At 32.1% G+C, this 27,741-nt stretch overlaps 2 protein-coding genes across 2 annotated transcripts in view; one reads left to right on the top strand and one right to left on the bottom strand.

Moving 5' to 3' along the window:
- The window catches only part of LOC140447373 (serine/threonine-protein kinase S6KL-like), a 290,169-nt gene that overhangs the window by 167,713 nt on the left and 94,715 nt on the right, over positions 1–27,741 (bottom strand). The gene's annotated exons all lie outside the window — the stretch shown is intronic.
- Positions 1,958–27,348, top strand: LOC140447374 (uncharacterized). The gene is made up of 2 exons (XM_072539984.1): positions 1,958–2,116; positions 25,861–27,348. Exon 2 carries the CDS (start codon positions 25,862–25,864, stop codon positions 26,972–26,974), a length of 1,113 nt encoding a protein of 370 aa, XP_072396085.1. The 5' UTR covers positions 1,958–2,116; position 25,861; the 3' UTR covers positions 26,975–27,348.

Below are 27,741 nucleotides of genomic sequence, written 5' to 3'. Positions count from 1 at the left end.
ACCTTACACAAAGTTAACAAAGGATCCAGCAAAGCCTGTGGAAAACAGAATATATAGAACTTGCAGTTATTGAAATTATGTACTAATATTACCTATTTTCAACTAAATAATGAATTTTATAAACAAAATTTTGGTATAGCAATAGGCTCTAGTTTATCTCCATTATTAGGAGATATATTTATGAAGGATTTTGAAACAAATATTATTTCTAAACAAACACGTTCCAAAATTATATAAACGATAAAGAAGAGACAATAACATTAACCATGGAAAAGGAATATAATACCACACTATGACAATGTCAACAACATTTAAAACAACAAACACATTGAGATCTATTTTATCTAAAACTAAATCTAACAATGAACAAGAAAGAACAAAGAATTGTATTTATGAAATACCTTGTGACTGCGATCAGTTTTATTTAGGTGAAACATCAAGGCCGTTAAATTTTAGAATAAGTGAACATCAATCGTATATCAAAAATAGAGAATTTTATAGATCTCAAATATGTAAACACGCATGTAAAAATGAACATAGGGTTCAATGAAGCGATTCAAGTATAGTCCTAAAAGAAACAAATGGCAAAAAGAGAAAAATCAAAAAAGCAGCTCTAATCATGCTAAATGAAACGAATTGTGTCGCAAATGCCTCGACAGAATGCAGTAGGATCTATTTACCCATATTAAAAGAGGAAGTTAATAAAAAGACAATGCCACTATTAGTAAGTCAGTAAAGTATCGAAAATACATCATTTATGTTTTTTAAGTAACGTACATAAAATCAGAATTTGGTGTCTATTGAGAGTAAATTAAATGTAAGACCAAATACTTTCCATGTCGGGATAGTATTATGAGGTTTTTTCCTGGTTTTTCCTCATAATGTACTATGGAATCACTAACAGGAGAATTTTACTGTCACCACAGCATGTGGTTGTCTTTTTAAAGACAAATCACATGCTATGATTTTTTTTCTGACGGATATTCTCAAGTTAAAGTTGATTTCATGTAATCGAATGAACTATCTTACAACAAAGTCGTCCCAGGAACGGAACTCAGCAATATTAACAATATCATTTTAAATTTGTCCACTTTAAAATATATATAATACATGCCTAAATTGTCAATATAAATGAGTCAGATAAAATTAAATTATGTGAAGAATTTTTCACCAGGTAACCAAAAACAAAATTTGTATAATTTATTAATGTTTGTCTTTTAAGAACGATTTCCGAAGTAAAAAGGCATATTTTATCAAATTAAATTATTTAGTGATTAAAAAGTTGATGTAAAATATTGTAAAATAGGTTCGTAAAAAAAGTACTGTGATTTTAAGCTCAACTATAAACATAATAAAGAATTATAATGAAATTAAAAACTCAAACAATCAACTTTGGATCTGATTTGCTCTAGTTTTTTTCATGAAGTCTCCAGAGATATACTTTCTCTAACCAGTTAGTGTGGTCATCACAGAACTAAAATTCTTGTAAATATGTAACTTTTAAAAACATTGCAAATATCATATAAAGCTCTTGTACGTTAAAACTCGCAAAATTGTCAATATGTGTGAGGCAGGAAGATTTCATTACGAGAAGAAATGTTTATGTTATTTCCGAAGTAACAAAATAATTGGAAGAAATTAAGAGAATATGTAAGTGAATAAAAATAATCATATATTTAAGAGGATAAATATAAATTATTAAATTGTAATATACTGATTAAACCATTGAAGATAATATAATTAAAGATCTTTGATGTTAAAATCACTCGAAATAGACTTGTTTTATGTATTCTGTTGTTTGGATATACATTATATACAAACTACACCAAAAATATACATTTTTAACAAACTTATTTTGAAATCTAACAAAGTTAACTCTTCTGCAAAAGCAGAAGAAGAGCACCGGGTCGAAGAGATGCGTTCAGGTCGTGTCCTGCGAACCCTTGGGGCCTGTTGAACGCTTTGTCTCACAGCGGCGAGGCTCGAGTGGGGACGGAAAGCTATAAAACGCAGCCCACCACCTCTCTTCGCAACATTTCAGTGATCGTGTTTTTGGTGTGACTTTTTTTATCACGGGTTATTTTTTCGTGTATTGCGCTCAACGACAAACCACAAGGTACGTATTTTTTTATTAACTTATAAGCGGTAAAAATTAAATAAATTTTAAGACAAATACCAACGTAAATTTTATGAAAACGAATGACTTTTTAGCGTAATAATTTTGTATTTTTTTTTCTTCGAAATAATACTACAAAAACGGAAAGAATTAATTTTTACTTAACATTTTTGCTTTAGATCTAGTAAAAGTTTAACAAACGCACAAATAAACTAATTTTTGTGTTCACTTTGATAACATTTGATACGGTTTTGTAATAAATATCAATTTATTTAATTTTAAATGTATACTGTAAAAAATGTGTCAAAAAAGCGAAAATGTATGAATCGTTAAAGCTTTTAAAGTATAATATCTTGTTGGATGCTGATTTTTTTAAATTGAAAAATTGCAGATGGATTTGAAAAAAAAATGTTTTTTCACCTTTTTTAAAATAAATCTAATATTTCATATTTTAGATTTAAAAATTTGTTGAAATTTTTTCGGTTACTTTGTTATTGTTGCTAAATAATATAAAAGTTCTATATTTGGTTTTTTGTCATAAATATAAAAATATATTTTATAAATATGTACCTAATACAAAAATTGTATGAAAAAGGTTAAATATGTAAGAAGCTTTCACAGTTTTTCAGCTTGTTTAATGTTGGTTTATTGTAATGGCTTTCCAATATCATTATTTTATCTTCTATCACTCGAGTATGTTTTGTGTATATATTTTTTATTAATCTCTCTACCAATTTTTCTAGATCTTTGGTTTTTGCTTCGTATTTACATCTAAAAGTACTTCTTATAAGGCTCTTGGTGCATTATTTATGATTTCCTTTCAGATTTACCTGTTTTTTTTTTCTTTCCAACTTATAATCTAAATCACAATGTAAAACAAAACTGTTTTTTATTTTGTTATGATACTATTTCTACAAGATATTGCAAATGAAGCAAAATATTATGTTTTTGGCAAAAACATGAGTTTTTTGTAAAATAATAATGTAAAAAAGATATCGTTCTGTCAAAGAAGAGTCAATTATAGATAGTTTTTATAGATTATTTACTTTGTAATATTTTTCTAGTGTTTAGTATGTTTTTCTTTTTCTTCTTGACTTATTTTTTTCTTTCAAATCTTTGAATTTTCTCTGGCCGATTCATTCTGTTTTAACTTGGTTATTTTGTGATAATATTTTAGTGTTTTCTTTGCTTTTTATTTCTAAAATGTTAAAATAAGTTATATGAAAAATAAAAATTATTTTTTTGTTTATTATGACGAGGAAATCCCTTGTATATATATATATGAAATAAAATAATAAAGATGTAAGAAAATGTTGTGTATTGCCATAAATATGAGTCTGTTCAGGATATAATAGTAATTAATAGTAGTAAATACTTTTGTACATATTTTATAGACATTTTTCCAATTTTTTCAGTCTTTTGCATTGTTCTTTCAGTTATATATTCTTTTTTAATTTAAATCTACCAGTACTACTTCTAACCAATTCCATCTAGGTATTTCTCTTTTTACTTTGCTTTTTTAAACTTATTTAAAATGATTTGAGTCTCCTTTAGTTCGCTTTTCTTGTTATATCATTTTATGATGGCTTAAGATTTACTTTCAGCTATAACTTAGAGCACTTTTCAAAATTTAATACAAATATCTTCCAATACTAAACAAGTCTTAGTTTTTAGTCCATAAATAGGATCTTATATATTTTCCAGCAAGACTACAATATGAGAATGGATCATAATTGTTAATTTTGGAAGATTCATTATAGAGATCTTTTTGTATTTTTGCTTGTTTTCTACGTGAAACCTTTATAAAAATCTTGAACAATCTTTTTTGTTGCAGTATTAATTCATACAAATATGGCAGTTTCGGAAAAAATGCTATTTTTTTACAAAGCTATTTTTTCTACAAAGTATAATTTTATTCTTTCTTTTTAAAACACTGATGTTAAAAATATACATGTATCAAATACATATTCAAATACGTTATTTGCCACAATACAAGTGCAAAAAGTTAAGTGTTTCTTTCACGCAGGGCGAGTTAGACAACAAGTCGAATGCAATGTACCTACACTTTTTACATGAGTTGCATATAATGTCTTTTCTATGTTCATAAAGAAACCTTAAAATGTTTTATTTAGATAGCACTAAGTATAGTAATCTGTTTATTGATTTGCAACAATCTTCTTTTTCGGTACTGTTCAATCCTTTACATTTTTTAGCAACGAGTAATTTTTTTCTTCCCGGGTCCCTTTTTCACTCAAACTTTCACTCTATTATTGGATTTAGAGTGTTAAATTTCTTTTCTATTAAATTTAGATATTTTGTTAGCGTACCATACTGTGTTGTGGAAAACGCCGTCAATTTTTACTCCAGTACAGTATAAAGGTGTGTTTAATACACGAACTAAATACGTATCATCATCATCATCATTCTCAGCGTATTCTAATGATTATGGTGTAGCCTCTCTTATATAGTCGTTCTTTATTTCTACCCATTTATGTCTAATATTCTCTTTTCTGTTCCATGTTGTACCGGCTTTTATAGTCTGATCTTAAATTTGTACTTCTTGGCCTCTTAACGCCTCTTGTATATCTTGGAACCTTCTCGAAATCTATAAAGGTTAATGCTAGCGGTATTTCTCTTTAGCTCTCTTCATTAGTTCTCAAAACATATGGATATGATCCAAGGTACTGAATCCACTTCTGAAGCCAGCTTGCTCTTTTGGCTATGCAGCATCTAATGCAATTGTTAATCCTATTGTTGATTATCTTTGTGTATAAATATCTTGTATATAATTGGTAGTAGACTTATAGGTCTGCAGTTTGTAATATCTTCTTTGCTGTCTTATGAATGACAATTATGTTTGCTGTATTATAGTTGTCTGGTATGCATCTTTATCTTAAGCAGTTCGCAAAAATGCCTTCTAAGATTTTCCTAGTTTCTTTTTGCCAGCGTATTTAAGCAGTTCCACTGTTAGGCCATCTATTCCAGCTGCTTTACCGCTTTTCATTTTTGTAATTGCCGATTCTACCTCTTTCGGAAGGACTTCTGGTAGATCAGAAGTGTTTCAGGAGCTTTGTATAGTCCGCTGTAGAATTTAGTCACGAGTTGCATTATTTCATTTCTGTCTGTAATTCTGGTGTTTTCGTTTGTTAGAACAACGATTTGCTTCTACCCAATGATTAATGCTTTTCTTGCTTTCTTATAGCTTTTTCTGTTTTCGATTGCATTTTCTATCAGTCTTTCATTGTCTTATGTCTTCCTTAATACTTTTCCTTTTTGTCTTGCAATGTTCATTTTGTTGTTGCGGGCCTCTGATTTCTTTGGTACTATCGAGGATGCATTCCATTAATTGAGAGCTGTCAATTTGGTCATGTAATCTTTCATCAATTGTCCTTTGGTCGTGATCTGAGTTTTCTTTTGGATTGTTAATATTTATACCGGTTACTGTTGGTTTTGAGATTAATTTTATTCTTTCTAGTTTTAGATCTAAATCAATTTTTGCTCTTTGAATGATCACTGACTGTTTGAAATTCATTTATTACACTGACATATTTTATCGTAGAAATCTTTTTGGTTAGAATAAAGTCAATTTCGTTCTTAGTGGTTCCATTTGATGCTCCTTAAGTCCATTTTCTGTTTTTTTTTAAGAATGGATTTGCAATAGGCATATTTTGATAGTGTGCAAACTGAACCAGTCTTTCTCCCCTTTCATTTCTCTCACCGATTCCATACTTTCCCATAACTTGTTCTTTGCCGTTTCGTTTTTCCACTTTGTCATATAAGTCACCAATTAAATACTTGACGTGACTTTTATTATTACTTATTGCTTCAGTTATGTTACTCTGAGTTCCTCCTATATAACGTACTCCCATAATACACCATATATTGCAAGGGATTACGCGACTTATGTCTTCGTGGTCGTAGGAGATAGAATTCGTTGGCAGAGCTGGCTGACTTTGTAGATCAGCTATGACCCATTCAACACTATCAGTTAGGCATTTACCGAAGATTTTATTAGTTTGCTTTTACCAGCAAAAGAACAACCCCTCCACTACCTATACCAACGTTTAATACCCAAATGTGTACTATACTATTGTATATCAAACTGCCGTTGGCTGTTTAAAATATAGTCTCGGCATGGGGAAATATATCCCCCAAAAATCAAACTTGAAAAATCCACTAAACATTTTTTATTTAACATTTTATTAAAAACATTCAACAAGAATTTGTTGAATATGATTAATGTTTTAACTTCCACCTTGTAGTTAATAAATCTAATAAACTTTTAATATCTGTCTGGTGCAAATTTTGATATTTCTCTTCGACATCCCTTGTATATCTATAACTTTCTTTTAAGCGATGTCATTGTACGGGTTGCGCCGAAGAATACAAATTGATCTTAATGTCGTCTTCGCAGAGGCCAATTTTTAAATCGCGGGTCGACAAACTTCCTGTAACGATTGACGAATTACTTTTTTCTTCTCCACTTCTATTTCTATCAAGTAGGCTAAATGAGATAATCGCAGGAAACGAGATGATTGGCTGGACTGGACTCTCAAGAACTCTTTTTATCCGGGTAAAATGCAATTGGCTTCGGCGTTTTTTTCTTTTATTTGATTTATTTGGTGTCATTGAAATGGAAATGGCGACTAAGTGTCTCTAACGATGCACAAATTAAAAAAAAAGGAAAAATAATTAAGTTTTAATCGTTTGTGCCATTTTTATTCCACTACTTCGCTTAATATTACTTTTTGCAACTATTGGTAGAAAACTAACAATTCTGTACGTTATATATAAAGATTAACTAAAATAATTGACAATGCCAATCCTTTTTACCCTCTCTAAGAAACTTAGGTGCTTCTGAATAGTATTTTCTATTCTTATAAGTATTTTTTACCTGAACAGAAATTTTAGATGCCCATATTATTGGTTAATTAAAATTACTGCAACATTTGACACTAGAATAAGTATAAATGGGTCTATACTTTCATCCTTATTCTCAAAGATTCATTTCAGACTGTTAATGAATATATTCATTATATGCTTTCATTTGGTAGCTTTCCTTATAAAGGATTAGTAATCAGTGGCGCACCCAGGGGGGTTTTGGGGGTTAAACCCCCAGGACCCTATTCTGACACTATTACTCACACATTTTAAGCACTCAAAATGGAGGTAACATCATAAAAAAAATTTCGGTGACCAACCAAACCCCCCCCCCCCCCCCCAGAGGCAAAGTCTAGGTGCGCTACTGTTAGTAATGTTCTATAAATGCAGACATACCCTTACTGTACTCTTATATAGTATGTGTAAATATTCTAAACAGTAAATTTTTAAATAAATCTATCTTGTAAAAGACATCGTAAGGAGTGGATTTGATTTCTAATTCTCCTCAGGATACTCGTTCTATTCGTAGTCTGTAGAGAAAAAACACGCATTAATTAGTGAATTTTTGAAAACAGCACAGAGCTATAAAGGGTTTGTCAATGTCAAGTGTTTGCAACTCCACACTGTTGGTTATAATTTTATATGGCACATTTAAGGTGCAAAAACGGTGTTTTCTGTTTATTTTTATTTTTATTTTATCAAATCAATATCTTGGGGTAAAATGAACACAATATTATAAAAGTACGTACAAGAATATTTTATTTGAGATTTGCTACATTAAATTTGGTCCAATAGTTTATGCAAAATTAACGATCGAAGACCAAAAATGGGAGTTTGTATTTAGTTTTCTGAGATTATCATATTAAATTCGTTTGCTCTTATGTTAAATCTGTGGACCAGTCTTTGCAGACTATCTTTATCTTGAGCTATCAATATTGCGTCGTGTGCGCAACGGCGTATTTTTATTTCTTTCTTTCCCATTCTGTATCCTCTTCCTTTGTTAACGCTTTTAACAATTTCATCCATAATTAAATTGAAGAGCACTGGGCTCAATGAATCGCCTTGTCTTATTCCGCTGCCTATTTCTATATGTTTTGTAAATTGTCCATCTATTCTGACTTCCATTTTGTTGTTTTGGTAGGTGTTTTCGATAGTTTTTATAATATTTAGGGGAACTTCTCTATTATACAGAAGAAAGATTACATCTTTGAGTCTTACTCTGTCAAATGCTTTCTCTAGGTCAATTAGACACATAAATGTTGGTCTATTTTACTCTAGTGATTTCTCAGTAATTTGCTTTAGAACGAATATTGCATTTGTACACGATCTTCAACTACGAAAACCCTGCTAAACTTATCCTCTGATTTATTAGCACTTGTAAAATTTTAGTTGTAAATTAAAGTTTTAGCATAGTATTTAACAAGTTTATACCTCTGTAGTTTTTTGGCTGTTTTTATTTCCTTTTTTGGATAGTAGAATTAGTTCGATTGTTTTCCATTCTTCCGGTATTTTATTGTGTTTTATAATTTTATTAATTAATTTTGTCAATTGTTCTATCATTGCTGCTCCACAATATTTCAGTAATTCGTTTGGTATCCCGTCTTTACCTGCTGCTTTTCTCTTCTGCAGGTTTTCAAGTATTTTTCGAACTTCCTTTACATTTATATTTTAATTTCTTCATTTGTGGTAATTTCTGGTGTTTCCGGTTCTATCGTCGTTTGTTCTTCCTCTGCATAGAGCTTTTTTGGGTAGTCAATCCACGTATCCTTTTCTATGTATTTTGGTTCTATTAGTTCCTCTACCTCCGTTCTTTGACCCCTTATGAAGCGCCATATTTCCTTTTGCAGACCGTAAAAACCATGTTCCATTTCTTTCGAAAAGCGTTCCCAGTGATCAATTTTTATTTTTCTGTACATGTTTTTCGTTTCTAATTGTCTTGTAATTATGGTATGCCTCTTAGGTTTTGGTTGACATGTATTTCAGGTAATCGTTTTTCTTTTCTTTACATTTTTCCTTCGCCTTGGGAACCATTTATTTATATTTATATTTCTTTCACCAAGAACTTCCTTGGCCGAGGCTAAGATATTAGACTTAATTTTTGCCCAGTTTTCTTCGACTCCATCACTTTCTGTGATATATGTGTTTCTGCTTTTTTCGGTTATTCTTTTTTTAAATAGGTATCTTGTGGAGCCATCCTGTAAGCTTTCGACTTTTATCTTTGTGGTGTATTCTGGTGTTTTGTTATCACATATATGTGTTTTCATTCGGATTTTGCACAATACCAATTTATGATCGCTTCCTATTTCTGCTGATGTTAGTGCTCTTCCATCCAAGATTTGAGAGGGCTGTAACTCTCTATTCGGCAGAATATAGTCTATCATAGATCTTTGTCCTCTACTGTTTTCAAAAATGTATTTCTATTGTTCTTTGTGAGAGAAAAATGCATTATTAATACTTATTTCTTTTATGCTGCAGAGGTCCGTCAGAAGGTCTCCGTTTTCATTTCTGATATTTTCATTATATCGCTGTTTTATTTCTGGAACTATCTCATTGCCGTGCTGAACACGGACGTTGAAATCACCCATAATAATTATATATTCATCATTTGGGGTCTCGTTTATTACAGTCTGAATGTGTTTGTAGAAGTTTTCTTTTGTGGTGATATCTCTGTTGTTCTCTGGTATATAGATTGATATCACATGCAACATCATTGTAAATCATCAGATAGTCATCTAGCATAATTTAACCCTTTTCTTTTTCTTTGTCTCTTGTGTTTCTATGAGCTGTATGGTTTTAAAGTCTATAAGTAGGGTGTTAACCTGGCTAGAGACCCCTCCTCCTTTATCCGGACTATTAGAAAAATTTACTAATTAATGAACAAAATCATTCATTTTTGTATCCACAGCTTGGACTATCATATTGTTTCCAAAATGTCGTATACAATTTTAACAAAAGTCAATAAATTTTTGTACAACTCTTTATACTAACATTTGGAGGGTTATATACCTGTTTTGTTGTTGGTAGAAAAATCTGATCTTCTGCTTTTGAAACTTTCTTGACCTTTTGTATCATTTTTTAAATATCAATCATAGTAGTAATTAAATATCCGCAACACTAGGACCCGTTTCAACCACAAAACATCACCACTAACGAGCAAAATTTAAATTGTGAAAGGCCAGCGGCGGTAGTTAGTTTTAGTTGGGTGTGATTCAGAACGTAAAAAAAGTTTAATGAAAACAAACATTACGGTTACGAAATCCACCAGCATACGCGGCCAACACAATGAACCGTTTCAGTATTTTGTTATTTCGTTTATTTGTACGATTGTTATTGCAAAATCACAATCGGTAGAAAGCCTTGAAAGGACTTTTCGGAAGTAGTTGACGTTAATTATACTGTTTTACTACAAAAATATATTAACTATAAAGTAAAATGCACTAGAAATTCAATTTTTAATATGTTTCCGACAATATTGAATTTTATTCAATATTCTACTAATCTTTTTGGGAATTGACCATACATCAAGTATGATCCATAATATGACAAACAAGTCATATTATGTTTTTAAAAAAAGTGACTTATGTTGTTTCAGAACAGAAATAATTAAAAAAGATTTTTTTTTGAAATTTTATTGTCTGTCAAACAAAGAATAAGCATAATCTCTTTAAAAAATGATCTTTTTTCCTCTGGTATGTAGTCCATGAGCTTGCGTATATCTTCATTTTTTATTCATTGGTACTTTATTATCCGAACAGGCCAGAACTGTTGGTAAAAGTGGAATTCTATCACTTATTTTAAGTTTAAAGTTGTTAGTGATAAAACCATTAATATATTCCGATACTGTTACAGTCCCTGGTTGGTTTCAAGAATAAAAAAATGGTAGTAGTTTGAAATCTGGAAAGTGATTTTTTAGCCTTTCTTTTCTGCCCATTGAGTCGGTAGACAAACACGTTTTTTTGTAATGTTTAGTCCACCACTTTTTAAATTCAAAAATATTCAATGTTTGCACCATTTTAACAAGAAACTTTTTGTGACGTGTAGAATTTACTATCATTTCTGTATATTCTTTTGGGTGGTAAACACGGTCAAAGTTTTTTATGACTTTTTTTTATCGCCGTAAAGTTTTTTTCGTTCGACAAAAAGGAATGGCTACGTTGTGAAAAGTACTGGTTTATGGTTTTAAAACTTCCAGTATCTACTAACGAAAGTAGAAATCTCACTACAGTATGATTCTGGTTTTAACCGGCACAGCTGTCAGAAAAAATGTGAAATGGGAATATGTTTCACAGCAGTAGGCACTTCAGACTTGATATAATATGAAGCAACTTCATTGGGACCTTTTCTGGCTTGACTCTCGTGGTAGGTGTAAAACATCCCTTTTTTTAGCATATTGTATTGAATGGGTATTTATATTAAGCTGTAGTTTATTATAACAAATCGAGACTGATGTCGTTTTTGCTTAGAATAGTGCGTTGATGTATAAAAACGGATTTATGAAGAAATGTCAATATTGCCAAAAATTGACTAACGTTGTTTCTGAAAAGACCGATTCACATGTACTTGAAACCATTTTTTCACAAAATTTTAAATACGTTGAGGATGTGAGTTACTTTGTGTGAGTTCCTTTTTCCAGCGGTTGTTTAAGCTTCTTGGTATGTTGAATACTTGCGTTAACGCGAAAAACAGCCTTCTATGCTCCTGAAGAAGCTATCTACCAAGTCAAAGGTAAAGAAACGTTGAGATACATCCTTGATTTTCTCAATAGATATCCTGTTGTTTTTCTTACTTTATTTATAACGGTATTCCATACCAGGCAGGGTTTTGGAATAAGAAAGTCAGTAACCTATCAGATTTTCACAATAAAATATATATCCACATTTTACGAGTACACTTGGTTGTTAAATATACATTTGACTAATTTTAAGAAGAAGTATAATACAACAAGTAGATCTAAGCTTTACAGAAGGATTATAATATTTACGATTCGGAAAAAATCATACAGCTGACTAAATGTTTACAGTTTTCGTATCCGAAGGATCCGATGTCTCATCTTGGAAAAATGAAAATAATGAGAACTATCAACTGCCAAAGGGCAATGTGTTGAATATACGAATTACTTAGTTCTACTAACACAAAGACCAGCTGAACTATGAAGTATCTTTAAAGAGATAGACAAATAGACAAAAAAGAATTTGGATATGTATTGATTGCCAGCAAAAACCACCATTGCTAAAGGACGCAGACTAAGGTGGTATTGCTACATCCCAAAACTGTTGATATTCAGAGAAGACGAATAACATGTAAAAAATGAGTTTATTTGACGAAGTAAAGAATGCAAGATTGGAAAATACTAGAGAAGGACAGAAAAAATATAGAAATACCGTTAATAAGTTGTGATAAGCAGCAAGGAACAAACAAAATCGTTTAAACGAAGCGACTCCGGTGGTTGGGAATACATAACAAGAACAATAAAGGGAAATGGGAAAATAAAGGGAATTTGCAACTATGTTGCAATAGGTGAAGAAATATGACAAAGATGGCGACCACCAAACAATAATTATGAGTCAATAAATTGATATAAGGTTGAATTCTCGAATAAATGAACTTTGATCAAATGAAAGGCAGATATCGAGCACAGTTTTATTAATTAAATCTTGTCCAAATACTTTCGCTTCCTAGAGCATCTTCAGGGGCATTTTGTCAATTTTGGCCTATCCAACAATCTGTTGAGAATGTCATAAACATAAAATTGTACATTACACTACACTACACAAGGACAAACAGTTTAAAAATTTTTAAAAAGGCGAAGCTACATTTTGTAATTGGGCATGATTTAATTAATAAACTGCTCGATATTTGCCTTTCATTTGATCAAAGTTCAATTATGAGTCATGTAAATATGATCTACAAAGCACATGTGTAAGAGAATTAGAATTTATGCAATGAATGCATTACTCATGTCTAAAAATTTGATAACTTTATACATTCAACTACTACAAAAAAACAAAAAATGTACAGGCCAAACCTTCAAAACGCTCACGTCCAATAAATCGTTAGTGAATCATAAGGTTGTATGTACCTTTTTTACAAATTGTGTCAAATCAAATTTAAAGATAAAAAAGAAGTACTTTAAAATCAATTAGTAACAAACCAATTCCGCCTTCTTCACACTAACGAATTAATATAATAGTACAGTACTGCTGGTGGGATGATACTATTAGTACCGCCTTTATTATTGAGTTAGCAAATATGAATTTATGATTTTATAATATACAACAATACTATAACAATATAAACGTCCTTTATATATATATATATATATATATATATATATATATATATATATATATATATATAGAGAGAGAGAGAGAGAGAGAGAGAGAAAAGGAGTACGACCGTCAATCCAAAATAAGCTAAGGTACACTCGAAGAGTGGTGGGTTTTTCGGTCAAAGTGGAGCCTTCTGGAACAAGTTAATGTAATCTATCATATACCTTGTGCTGAGTGTGACTCATGTTACATCGGTCAGACAGGGAGATCACTGAGAGGGCGTCTTACGACACACCGCAGTGATATCAACTTATCTAAGCATACTTGTGCTCTGGCCCAACATGCTATTAACTCTAAGCACAAAGTGAACTTTGATGAAGTTAAAATTCTTGGCACTGAACGCAATCTCGTCAAAAGACAGTTTTTGGAAATGTGTTCAATACTAAAACACCCAAATACTCTTAATAAGAGAACCGACATTAGTAACTTAAGCCAAATTTATCATGCATTAATTCTACAGAATTAGGCTTAATATGTTATTTACTTTGAATTGTCCTATAAGGTGTTTGTGATCATATTTTTCATATCTAATAATAAAATAAATAAAATGTTTAAATTTTTCTTTTTCTTCCTTTAATTAACTTGGATTTATTAACTTACAATTTTATTAAATATTTTGTCAATATCACATTTACATACATTAAGTAATTGTTTTTGTTGGCTGACTTGTTTAATAAAACCTTTTATTGAAACTGATTCATAGAATATTTTTCATTCACAATTCCAAATGCTATGAACCTTGGACTGTGGAAGTTAAATCAATCTTCACCTGTTGGCTGGCTAACCAGTCACAACGGAGATATTATAATATATGATATTTTGGATTGACCTCGCTTGCTTTGTTTTTTGAGTTTTTGAACCAATCACTGGGGGGAAAATGGTGTTTTTAACCACCTTTTCCTTTCATTTTTTGGCTTTTTGACATATAATGACAAGTTGTCACCCAAATTTACTATAATCTTTAAATATACCGCTCTACTACATTAGAGGTTGGTATTTCGCCTTGCTGTTCTGTCACTTGTTGACCTCAAGGCCATTGTATTTTTACGTTGTTGACGTGGGTGTTACACCTGTTGATTCATTTACCTCCCGCATTCAGTAAGCTAAAGACTGGTAACTTCATTTTTACTTTTAAATATTATATTTTAATCTCAACTAATTAATAATGTTACCTAAAGTCAAATTTAAATTTTACTGATAATACATTGTTGCAAGTGCATCTCATGATCTTTCTAGTTCTTTACACCTCAAATTTTAATGTTTTTTACTTAAGTTTTTTATAACAAATTTTTTATGTATGTAATCACATGTTCTTTTGCTGTGCTAAGTTTGTTAATTTGTAAACTGTACCTAGTTTCAATTAATTGTTTATACAACTTTATCTCTGAATGTTCCATTATTGGAAGCTTTTTTACAAATTTAATATCGTTGACTGCTACATGTCTTTTTGAGGTAACACACATGTTTTAACTTCTCTTTGGATGTCTGGTTTTTTCACATTGTTCTTTTTAAATGAACTGATGATGCTTTCTAAACAGAAAGCGAAACGTCTTCAATAAATAGATGAAGTAGCCACCTTCTTTGTCTTTTATTTCTCCACTTTGACCGAAAAACCCACCACTCTTCGAGCGTACCTTAGCTTAGATATATATATATATATATATATATATATATATATATATATATATATATATATATATATCCTCATCATCATTCTCAGCGTATTCTACCGATTATGATGCAGCCTCCCTTACATAATCGTTCTTTATTTCTGCCCACGATTGTCTAATATTCGCTTTTCTGTACCATGCTGTACCAGCTTGTTTCCTTATGTCATAGTCCCATCTTAAATTTGGACGTCTTCTTGGTCTCTTACCCTCTCTTGGATACCACAGTGTAATTCTTTTGTCAGTTCTTCTTGTTAAATGTCCCGTCCACTGCCATTTTAAAGATTTAATTTTGTCGATTATATGGGTGACCTTGATTTTCTGTCTGATCCATTCTATTCTTTTTCAATTACTCTTTGTTATACCTATCATGAATCACTCCATTGACCTTTGAGTGACTTTGAGTTTCGATATTATCTCTTTCGTTACTGTCAAAGCTTCGTAGCAGTATGTCAGTAATTATTGGTAATATACACTGATCAAATGCTTTTTTCCTTAGGTGAAGTCGCATCTTCGATTTGAATATAACTACATTTTTACCAAAAGATGTCCAAGTTTCGAAGTCCATGTTTAGTTTTTCTGTTGATTTCTGGGAGCAAGGAGCCAGATTTATATATTAATTGTCCCAGGTATACATACTCGTCTACTGTCTCAAGTGCATTTGTTATTTATTATTACATCTTGGACATCCACTAGCTCTTTGTAGATGGTTTTTGTTTTTGTCAAGTTCGTTTTTAGTCCAACTTCATTAATAGCTGCATTTAGATCACTTATAAGTTCTTGTTGCTCTGCAGATTTATTAGCAATCAGAACGATGCCCTCTGCAAATCTTAGATGGCTGAGGTATTTCCTATCAATGGATAAGCTTTTGTTCTCCCAGTTTTGCTAAATATATTTTCTAGAGTTGCAGTAATATTGCGTCTCCTTGTCGTATTAGCTTTTGCTTGTCTGTACATATTTGCTAAAGTCTCTATGTACGATTTGTCAATGACTTGATAGGTCAAAACTTATTCTTAGTATATTCTTTAGCTCTACTCATTAGTTTTCAAAGCGTATGGATATGATCCAAGGTACTGAAGCCAATTCGCTCTCTTGGCTGTGCAGCATCTACTAATTCATTTGTTAATCTGTTGTTGATTATCCTTGTGAATAATATCTTGTAAATGATTGGTGGGTCGAGAAGTATGGCATCCTGCGACTCATAATGCAAGGAAAGATAGATGGCAGAAGAAGCATCGGAAGAAGACGAATTTCATGGCTCAAGAACCTGAGAGAATGGTTTGGATACAGCTCAAAACAACTTGTTACAGCTACTGCCTCAAAAATTAAAATAGCTATGATGATTGCCAACCTCCGTAGCGGAGATGGTACCTGAAGAAGAAGAAATGATTGGTAGTAGACTTACGGGTCTGTAGTTTTTAATAACTTCTTTTTTATGAACGTGAATTATGTTTACTGTATTCCAGTGGTCTGGTATGCATCTTGATCTTAGGCAGTTCGTAAATATGCCTGCTAATATTTTCCAGGTTTTTTTGCTACCGTATTTAAGCAGTTCCACTGTTAGGCCATCTATTCCAGCTGCTTTGCCGCTTTTCTTTTTTGTAATTGCCGATTCTACTTCTTCCGGAAGGACTTCTGGTACATCTTCTTAGTTACTGATTGCTTAATTAAGTGTATCAGGGGCTTTGTACAGTTTGCTGTAGAATTTAGTTATAAGTTGTATTATTTCACTTCTGTCTGTAATTCTGGTGTTTTCGTTTGTTAGAGCAACGATTTGCTTCTTCCCAATGATTAATGCTTTTCTTGTTTTCCTATAGTTTTTTACGTTTTGGATTACAAGTTTTGTGTATTGCATTCTCTCTATGTTGCAACGTACTTTCATTTCCCTTCTGTATTTTAGCATTATTTTGGTTTTATTAGACAATTTAGTATGTTGATTTTGTTGTTGCGGGCCTGTGATTTCTTTGGTACTATTGTCGATTTGGTCATGTAATCTTTCATCAATTGTCCTTTGGTAGTGTTGAGTTTTCTTTCAGATTGTTATTATTTATACCAGTTACTATTGGTTTTGTGATTAAAATTTTATTCTTTCTAGTTTCAGATCTAGAACAATTTTTGCTCTGATTAGTCTATGGTAGCTGCCATTTATTTATTACACTGATATCTTTTATTGTAGCAATCTTGTTGGTTAGAATCAAGTCAATTTCAATTGAGACCATTTTTTAAAGAATAAGACCCCACACTTTCACATGACATATTCTCTTTCCCACTTTGGCATTAAAGCCCCAATTGACCCAATTAAATTCTTGAACTAAATTTGTTGGTATATAATGCTTTAGTTATGTTAAAGTAAAGCTCCTCTATTTCTTAGTCAGTCTGATTAATCGTTGGGCCATATACTTGTATAATTTGTATATTATATCTCTTTGATAGTTGTAAACTTAAGCTAGCTAATCTATCCGAGATACTTGTTATTTCTACTACTCTTCGTTCCCATTTCTTGTTGATTAGGAATTCAATACCGCCTGTTCTGACCGTTGATGTTTCTCGATAGTAGAATGTGTTTCCTAACGCTAATTCCAATAGCTATTCATTTTTCCACCTCACTTCGCTGATTCGTATGACGTCCCATTTTATATTTTCAGTCTCAGTTATATGTCGTTGTATAATGCGCTTTTATTTGAGTAGCGGTTTAGACTCCGAAGATTCTTTGCACCCTCTGACCTCCTGGCTTGATCCCGAAAGGCTATTCACTTCAGGACCATTTGGGCCTACGTAGAATGAGGGCCATATATATATATATATATATATATATATATATATATATATATATATATATATATATATATATATATATATATATATATATATATATATATATATAATATATAGGATATAATACAAATAATTCAAAAATAAAACTAAACTTTTTGCTGATGACAATCCAAGGTTGAAGTTCTTAAAGTTGATTACAAAGCCCATCTACAAAAATATCTTATGAAATTATATTATCGACATAAACGATGATAATGGACCTAATTTTTCTTTTGTTTGACTATAAATAATTCCAATAACATTATCTTAATAATTACTGTTTGGCAATAAAACACACAAACATAAACAGTAAATTTGTTTATGTATCTACTAAAAACATACAATTTTCCTTACACTTTATCATAAAACAATTACAGCATTATTTGTTGAATTATTTTAAAACCCATTTAGTACATCCATTTATAGAGATAGTGGGTATGTCTGATGTCACCACTAAGGAATTTACCATCAACAGATAAGGTATTTCCTAAAACGTCTGTTGATAATGCATATTATTTCTTAGATAAAACACCAGCATATTCTTAGAAAAGCATTGATTATAATAGACAATATCGTTTAATTATTCTAATCATGACTTATCTTCTTCATTTTCTTCGATCTGGTTTATCAAGTTGGCAATAATTAAGGCAATTCGCATTTTTATGCCGCTGCTCTGAATATGTCAAATATGTCTGAACTATATTTATAGGTAATGGATTTTGACAAGAGCTGTGACCTTGTAAATAATAGGTAAACTTGTGTACTGCATCGGCATGAAACATAGCTCTTGTCAAAATCAATTACCTCTAGACCATACCCTCAAATTATTCAAACAGGAAATACGAATCCTTCAACTATACCTATTATCTATATTATTTCTTGCCATATTAAATTCATCTTGCCATAACATTCATCTATCTTGACATGTCCTATATACTGTAATTTTTCAATTTCAATAATGTTTGGAACTTCTTTTTCTTTCTTCTAAGGGAGAGCATTCAATACTGCAGGTTTAATTGTAAATATTGTATAATAAAGAGAGTCTTCAACTTCCTCTTCAAGTCCCTCTCTCCCTCTTTATGAGAACTTCATATCAACCCGAGGCTACAACACCACCCTAAAATATGGCTATTCGCCTGCAATATCGAGGCCAAGTAAGTCACCTGTCAAATTGGCCATAAAAAAGCGCCAATTAATGTACATCGGCATCCAATCTTAAAAGTCCACTGCTGAACGTAGGCCTCTTCCTCGTATTTCCAACCCCACCTACGGGCGCCACTCCCATCCAGTTTTTATTTTGTCTTCTTAAATCGTCAACCCATCGTATACATAATCGACCGACGCTTCTCTCGTCTTCCCTTGTCGTCCCCGTTCCATTAACCTCTTTGTCCATCGTCCATCTGTCATTCTAATCTCCATTTTAGTCTGGCTATCCATTCGATGAGGTTAGTTACCTTGGTTCTTTTCCTGACTTCTTCTCTCCTTCAGTTTAGTACCCGAGACTTTTGTTAAAGTAAGTGTTTCTACTCCGTATGTCAACACTGGAAGGACGCATTGACCAAATACTTTTCTCTTCAGGCACGTGGGCAGCTCATTTTTAAAAGTTTTTCTCAGTTTTCCATATGCTGCCCACCCAAGATCGATTCTTCTCTTCAGTTTATAGATCTGATTATCCCTGCCAATCATAATTTCATGTCCTAGGCATTTATATTTATCTACGAGTTCTACTTATTGCCTACCAATACTGATATTCTGGTTGGGCACCAAATTTGTCATTATTTTTGTTTTCGAGATGTTTATATTTAAACCTACATTTTCTGTAGCCACAACTAGTTCCTGTAGCGTCTTTCTCGTCATTCCTAGATCCACAGCTATTATGAGTATACCATTGGCGATACCTAAGTTGTAAAAAACGTAAAATTTAATTTTTATTACAAATATAATATTTAATTCGTTTTCTTTTCCTTTCTCATTTTGCTCTTCCAATATGTTTGTAGTTTCTTTCTGTATGTATAAGCTTCAACTCTGTACAACGTACAATTTCTGAACTTTATTTTTTTAATATAACCATAATTCACCAGTCCAAACATAAAAATAAATACAGCTTATGGTGAGAGCAAAAATACCATAATACCGTAAAGTCTATCGAGTTACAACGATATTAAATCCTGTATTAGTCAAGTCAATGTCAATAAAGTGTCTTAGAACAAGCTTTCAGAGTTGTGATAATAAAGCCATAAAAATAAATGCAGAGAACGCACGCTTCGATGATTATTTATAATAGACATGTTAGAAACACGCTATTAAATCTGCAATTGTATAGATTTAAAAGCTGACTATATAAAAATCAAACAATAACATAGTAATGGATAAGATTAAGATGAATAAATAACTAGACAATGAAACGTTAATTAAGAATTTTTTTAAAGATTTGTACAGCCAAAAAGACAGCACAGAAATCAACAATAGCGTGAAGAAAAACGGAAATTTGTTTAAAAATACAACAAAGGTTTGCGCTTTTGTAGTATGTGTACGCTGTCTAATGAAGACACAGTCAAAAATGAAGATTCTTATAAAAATGACATATCAAAAATGGCAAGTCTGCAAGACTAGTCGATCTCTACTTAGCAATCTTTAAAATTATAGACAAAAACGCAACAAATATTCAGTAATATATACGAAAGTTGGAAAATACCACAACAATTATTGAAATACACATTTATAACAATACCTAAAAAGCTAACGCGAAGAAATATGAAGACTATCGAAGAATAAGCGTCATGAGCTATCTCCTGAAGATGGTTTTCAAAATACCTCACGAAAGAATATATAAAAAGTAAGAATAACATATAAAAAATAAATATAAAAGTCAGATATTCACTAGGTAGGATTTCTTTTTGTTGTAAACCGGTGATATTGTACCCAATTGCCGAATTTATTGTATATCTGCCATTTACTCCCGAAAATTGGAGAAATATGAAGAATAATCTCGCATTATCATTCAATCTCACATTTTTCCTGAGTTCGTTTGGTTACCAGTAAAATAATCACTGCTTTCTTGGATTCGTTCTTTCCTTTACTCACCAGATCACTAATCCGTCTAAATTCCTTCTTCTGGTGATATTTGAGTGGGTTTTTTTTTCAATACAGATTCTTTTTCAACGGTGTAGAAACGTCGCCTACGACATATAGGTGCTTTAACAGTAGAATGAACGAACAACTTCGCCAATCGTTATTAGGAGATCAACTAACAGAAAAAAATAAAAGCAACGACAGGGTCATATACTATATCCATTACTTGTGTCAGTTCATATTCAAAGCGCTCAATCTAGCCTTGAAAACCTAGAAAAAATGAAGAGTAAACATTTTATTAGAGAAAGAAAAGGATATTCACCGGGAAGCCAGAGATAGATAACGAATCTTTGATATCGACGTAGTCATACAAAAATTACTTAAATGCGAATCAGAGAAATCAACAAAACTATCTAGACACCAAGAGGTAGCATGATAATCACAGAAATGAATATGGAATAAGACGCGTGTAGACAACACGAACGGATTCTCATGTCAAGTGCCTGTTAGAAAGGAATATTTAAGTTTTTGGCGAATTCGCTTAAACTAACTTTTGGAAAAATTATTTGACATTTTGGTCAAATATAGTGTAACTCACATGTATACGCTTTTTTTAAACTTACCTGCAAGCATATTTTACGCTAGTTATACAATATACTACTGAATCTACTTTGTTGTTTAAAATTCTAATTAAATTTGTTTATATATCTACCTTAATGTAATTACAAAAAAGAAAAACAGTCTTACTATTTTCCGATCATGTTTCTTTTGCCAAAAAAAGAGCAGAAGCTCAACGCATGTCGTCTACACATTTCTTTGAACGCCATTATCCTTTTTCTTTCCCATGCAACCAGTTCTTGTGGTTACCTTGAACTTGATGATACAACTGAATCGAGTTCACCATTCAATTACGTGCACAAATTGCACCTACTTTTACTTTTCATCGTATTACATCTGCACTTATCTACAGGGTGTTTCGGTATAAAGCTAAATTTATATACATCGTTGATAAATTGTTTTCATTTAAGGGCACCAGAATAGATGGCGCCTTTGTTAGTTATCAGTACGGTGTAAGTTTGAGTTGAATTTGTAAATAGCTGTGCGTGTATGACCATCGAGCATCTTGAAATTACGATAACATATTGGTATTTTAAAATATTCAAATATAAAGGCATACACACTATATACAGTGCTAGTCAAAAGTCCGTTCCCCCCCTCGTATCTTTTGAACGGTTATTGTTATAATAGTGAAATTTGGAGGGGGTAATAAACAGACGTAGGCTTCTCAAACAGTCATAACAGGTGACGTAATAGTGACGTTACAGCGCCACTGTGGCAGATAATTTTAAATGGGACCTTATGGCAAGTGATACCTCGTTTGAAAGGTATTGAAAATACCTATTCAGTCATAATAATTTTGTTTGAGTTTAAGCTCATTTTAATGAATAAATTAAATAAATACTAAAATTGTAGCTTCTCATTTAATTAATAAATATTTAAAAACCAGTTCTTATAGTAAGTGTTTAAAATGTGCTCCATCTACTTCCTGACGTAGTAGTGCATCCTATTTCTAAACTCTTGCCGTACTAGTTTAAATGTGTCAGGGGAAATTGCCCTATATTCTTTAACAATTAGTTGTTTCAAAATGCCAATATTGTCGGGAGATGTAGCGTAAACTTTAGATTTCAAGTATCCGCACAGAAAAAAATCTAATGGTGTGAAGTCCGTTGACCGGGCTGGCCATTCTATCGTACCTCGTCGTCCAATCCATCTACCACGATATTCCTGATCTAGGTAACGTCTTACTGCACCATAATGGTGTGCAGGAGCACCATCTACTTGAAACGTTATTTCCAAGTTGCCGAATTCATCTGGATTATCCTCCAGAATTTCAAGTATTAACGGTTCAATTTCATTTTGTAATATCTCCAGATACACTTCGTGCAATTCCCAGGTATTTTATTTCCATTACTTGTTCAATATTAATGCCATCAATTTCTATTTTATATCTGGTTGGTTCTTTGCTGACTACTATTGTTTTAGTTTTCGTAGATGAGATTGTCATATTAAATTTTTTTGGTCTTGCGTAACAGAGTATTTTTATTTTTTTGTTTCCCATTCTGTATCCTCTTCCGTTGTTAACGCTTTTGATGATTTCTTCCATGATCAAATTGAAGAGCATGAGGCTCAATGAATCCCCTTGTCTTATTCCGCTGCCTATTTCTATAGGTTCTGTAAGTTGTCCATCTATTCTGACTTCCATTTTGTTGTTTTGGTAGATGTTTTCGATAGTTTTTTAATATTTAGGGGAACTTCTCTAAAGTGTATTCGTTTACCAAATTCCCATCAGTAAACATGAGCACGTGTTGATATTCGCCGTCTCATTCGTCAAGAGGCGATAAAATATAATTTATTACTGTAAGCGAGACAGATTCTCATGTTACAGATCCCAATTCGCCATCATTTTAAATTCTAATTGTATCGTGTTGATTTTTAAGTTAATATATTGTGTTATATTTATGTTATAGTTATTATTAAGTTATTTACTGGTCGTGTTATTTTTTAGAGTTTAGTTTAATTGTGATATAATGATTAAATTTCAAGAAATTTTTACACTAACAGTTTCAAAAGTAAATATTTTTAAAAATCGTATGATACATTGGTCGTACATCAGTACGACCCTGTTTGGCTTACACGTGGTTCTATTGACGATTGGGCATTTGTAGAATGAATAGGGTTTATTATACAGAAGATTGACTACACCTTTGAGTCTTACTCTATCAAATGCTTTCTTTAGGTCAATCAGACACAGAAATACTGGTCTATTATACCCAAGTGATTGCTAAGTAATTTGCTTTATAACGAATATTGCATCTGTACACGATCTTCCACTACGAAAACCTTGTTGTTTATCTGCTAAACTTATCCTCTGATTTTAGTTGTAAGTTTTAGCGTAGTATTTAACTTATACCTCTTTAATTTTCTGGCTGTTTTTATCTCCTTTTTTGAATATTAGAATTAGTTCGCTTGTTCTCCATTTTTCCGGTATTTTATTGTCTTTTATAATTTTATTTTTCATACATGGAACTTGTTTTTTTAATTCAAAACAATTACTGAAGCGATATTGTAATAGATTAAAAATTAAAAAGATGGCTACGTAGGGACACCTCGTATAAAATCTTCACTTTCCATCTTGTTCTTATTAGGCGGATACTTTCCTTTATATAAAAATACGAAGATAAGTTGCTCTTGAACGAAGCAAAAAAAGGACTGGTCTTAGTTAACCGGTCGACTTGGTTATAGCTAATCGATGCCTGCGGAGGGTACTTCATTACATCGAGATGATGGTTTATTGTTAATGGTTCTGCAAGACTTATTACGTCGGATATTACTTAATGCAGAAACCATCGCATCGAAGGTCGTGAGAACAAATCTATTTGATAAAAAATTAGAATTGCTGAGATTATAATAATACATGTATGAAAATAACTGTCAAGTTAGATATTTCTTGTACGTATATATTATTAACTGTTCTTCCATATGCAGATTTTAGACAAACTTTTATGTAATTAATAATCCATATTGTTGCGTAAAATCTTATTATACAACAGATTTAGGGAATTTTTTGTTCACTAAGTTGGTACTAATTACATTTTTAATGACGGATTTGTATAAATCAATTTCAAAGATATTTTGCCTTGTTGTTTTTACACTTTTTGCTAAATTATTAATAAATGAACGATTATAAAAGTTCTTAATTTCGACAGAGAAATGCAAAACTCAAATGCAATAAAATTTACATAAATAGATTCGTCTCGAATTACAATCATTTGATATCACTGCGACAACTCTGAATTTTGATTAATAACGACGTAAATTGATATAAATAAGTCTAAAATCAAATGGGTTTATACGTGAGTTAGAAAGAGAAAAGAGATTTTGTGAATCGACAGTTCATAAATCTTTCTGCAGATATTAAGGCAAAGTACCATTACCAAAGTACATATTATATCTTCTAATCAGCTTAGCTCACGCTGGGTTAAGCTGTTTTCGATAGCGACTATACTAATAGTATTTAAAAGTATGACAGTTTTCTGGACTTCAAAAATGTGATTTTCATAAACTTCAATTACAATTTACGCCGTTATTAATCAAAATTCAGGGTCAGAGCAATGATATGAAATGATTTTAATTTTGAGACTAATCTTTTCATGTAAATTGTATTGATGTGTGCGACCTCTTTTCCTAAATATTTCAAGTTGTAGCTGTCCAGTTAACTCTTGAGGTGGAACTTAAAACTAAGATAGAAAGTATTGAAATTTACGCTTTAAACACACTATCTTCACTTAAGATTAATTATAGAGAACAAATTAGGCTTTTTTATTTCGACCATCGTTTGTAATGCATACACAGAGATGTTTATAGTTACCAATATTTTCATTTTATTTGTCTCTTAGTTCAAAGTGTCTTCCTTTACCTCCCACTGCTACATACTGTGTTTTTGATGGTTTAAGTTTAATAGAAAAACCCCACTTAGTATATTCTTTATCTATTTTACGCAACATGTAGTGGATATCATCTTGATCTTCTGCAAGTATTACTTGGTCATCCGAGAAATGCAAGCTGCAAATATCCAAAACCCCCTCCAAATAAATCTTAAAAAGCGTAAGTGCAATGCATCAGCCTCGGTTAAGTCCTTTGGTCACCTTTATATCTTTTTTGTCTCTTTTTGTCCAATCTTTATTAAACTCGAAATATCAAATTTTAATTCAGTAGACAAACCTTCAGTAAAGACCTGATGAGCATTTGTAATTTATCTTGTCCAACTTTTCTTACAAAATGTAATTAATTAATCCATGTGTAGCAATACTACAAAAATCATAAACATTTCAGCCACAAATAATAGTAAAAACGTTTTTAATATATATCTGAATATATTTGAATATATAAACTGTTTCTAATATACCGTTTTTTGTTGCAGAATGAAACTTATCGTAGGATTATTATTAATAGCAACAGCCCTGGCATATCCAGTAGCGGAAAATGAAGAAAAAGCAGCTCAACCAGTTTTTGCAAAAGACCCGAAGCCAGCAGAGCAAGAACTACCAGCCGCAGTACCAGACCAACTTCTTCCCCTGCCAGAACAACAACCCCAAAAACAAGAACCATTACCGGCCAGCGACTCTTCCTCAGAATCTTCCTCGGAGAGCGACGAGTCTGGAGAAAAGAAATCAGACGAATCCTCCTCGAACGAGAAAGAATCCAGCGAAGCAAAAATTCAAGAAAAGAAACTTGACGAACCTCTCCAAGAACCTATTAAAGAGCCAATTAAGGAAGAAGTGAAGCCAATCGATCCACTTTCTTTTTTGAAAGTATCTGAATCAGTTCAACCAGATGTTTTACCAGAAGAACCTAAAGCAGTAGATCCTGTAGTTCCCCAAATTGCTGCCAAAGCTAGCCCAGCCGAACCAGAAGAGAAACCCCTAGCTCTCCCAACTCTAATTGCTGAAGAAAAACCAGCTGAGCAAGCTCCAAAATTGGTCGCCACTGAAATAAAAGAAGAAAAAATCATACCCAGTGAACAAAAAGTAGAAGCTAGTCTTGTAGCCGAAGAAAAACTACCCGAATTGAAGAAAGCAGAAGAACCTGTACAGCCTGAAGGTAAATCAGCACCCGAACAACCAGAGGAAAAACCACAGCCTGCACAGCCTGAAGGTAAATCGGAACCCGAAGAACCCGTCCTTGCAGCAGTTCCAGCTGTCCAAGCAGAAGTGAAGCCAGAAGAAAAGCCAGAAGGTGAAAAGAAAGCCAAAGCAGAAGAGCCCAAACCCGAAGAGCAGAAGGTACAAAAAATCGAAGAAGCTAAATCAAGCGAAGGAAAATCTTTAGAGCCACAACCAGCTGAAGTGAAACCTGTCGAATTAGTACCAGTAGCAGAAGAAAAACCAATTGAAGAACCTAAACTACCAGAAGGTAAATTAGAGAAGCTTCCAGAAAAACCTCTGGAAGAGCCCAAACCAACCGACGCAGCGAAAATCGAAGAACCCAAATCCGTAGAAGAGAAATTACCCGAACCAAGTGCGTCCAGTTCTTGAACTGTATTTCCAGTAACGTGGAAACTTCCCAAGAATGACTGATGAGGTTCGCTGGCGCTTTTGTTCCACAACACACTTAATTTTTTTAGTGAACAACTGAGCGGACCGAACCTCGAATAGTAGATTTTATTTATGTGTGCTCAAAAATAAAAAAATCGTGTTTTGTTATAGAAACAGTGTTGTTTTTATTTTATAGTATTTTTGTTTTATTATTTTTTTGTTTGTTTCGATCAGAATCTCACATTTTCTTTTGATTTATGTTAACAACAAGCCAGGAATTCATTCGACCTTGTGAATCTAACCATAGTTTCTCTTCTAATCGATTTAGTTTAAGGTTATGTATTAAAAGCTTTTAATAAACTTTTATACATATATTTAGTTTTCTTATTAGTCTAGACAACTACCTGACGGTTTACAGAGGCGTACCAAAAAAAAACAAACTGTAAGAAAGCGAAAAATTCATTAATAAGGTAGAAGAGTACAAATACATATCAGAAAGGATTATTGGAAAATAAAACTAAGAGGAAAACAAGTTAACATTATACGAATATCTTCTTCTTCTTCAAGTGCCATCTCCGCGGCGGAGGTCGGCAATCATCACAGCTATTCGAACTTTCGAGACGGCTGCTCTGAAAAGTTCATTCGATGTACATCCGTACCACTCTCTCAGGTTGCGCAGCCATGATATTCTACGCCTCCCTATGCTTCTCTTTCCTTGGATCTTTCCCTGCATAATCAGTTGGAGAAAGGTGTATTTCTCTCCACGT

The sequence above is a fragment of the Diabrotica undecimpunctata genome, chromosome 8, assembly GCF_040954645.1.
Source record: "Diabrotica undecimpunctata isolate CICGRU chromosome 8, icDiaUnde3, whole genome shotgun sequence".
NCBI classification, from domain to species: domain Eukaryota; kingdom Metazoa; phylum Arthropoda; class Insecta; order Coleoptera; family Chrysomelidae; genus Diabrotica; species Diabrotica undecimpunctata.
Note: the sequence above shows the minus strand (reverse complement) of the source record. Positions and strands in the feature narration are given on the sequence as shown.

Bases quoted from the DNA above. Each gene is read 5' to 3' on its own strand.
- LOC140447374 (XM_072539984.1), top strand. From the start codon at position 25,862: ATGAAACTTATCGTAGGATTATTATTAATAGCAACAGCCCTGGCATAT.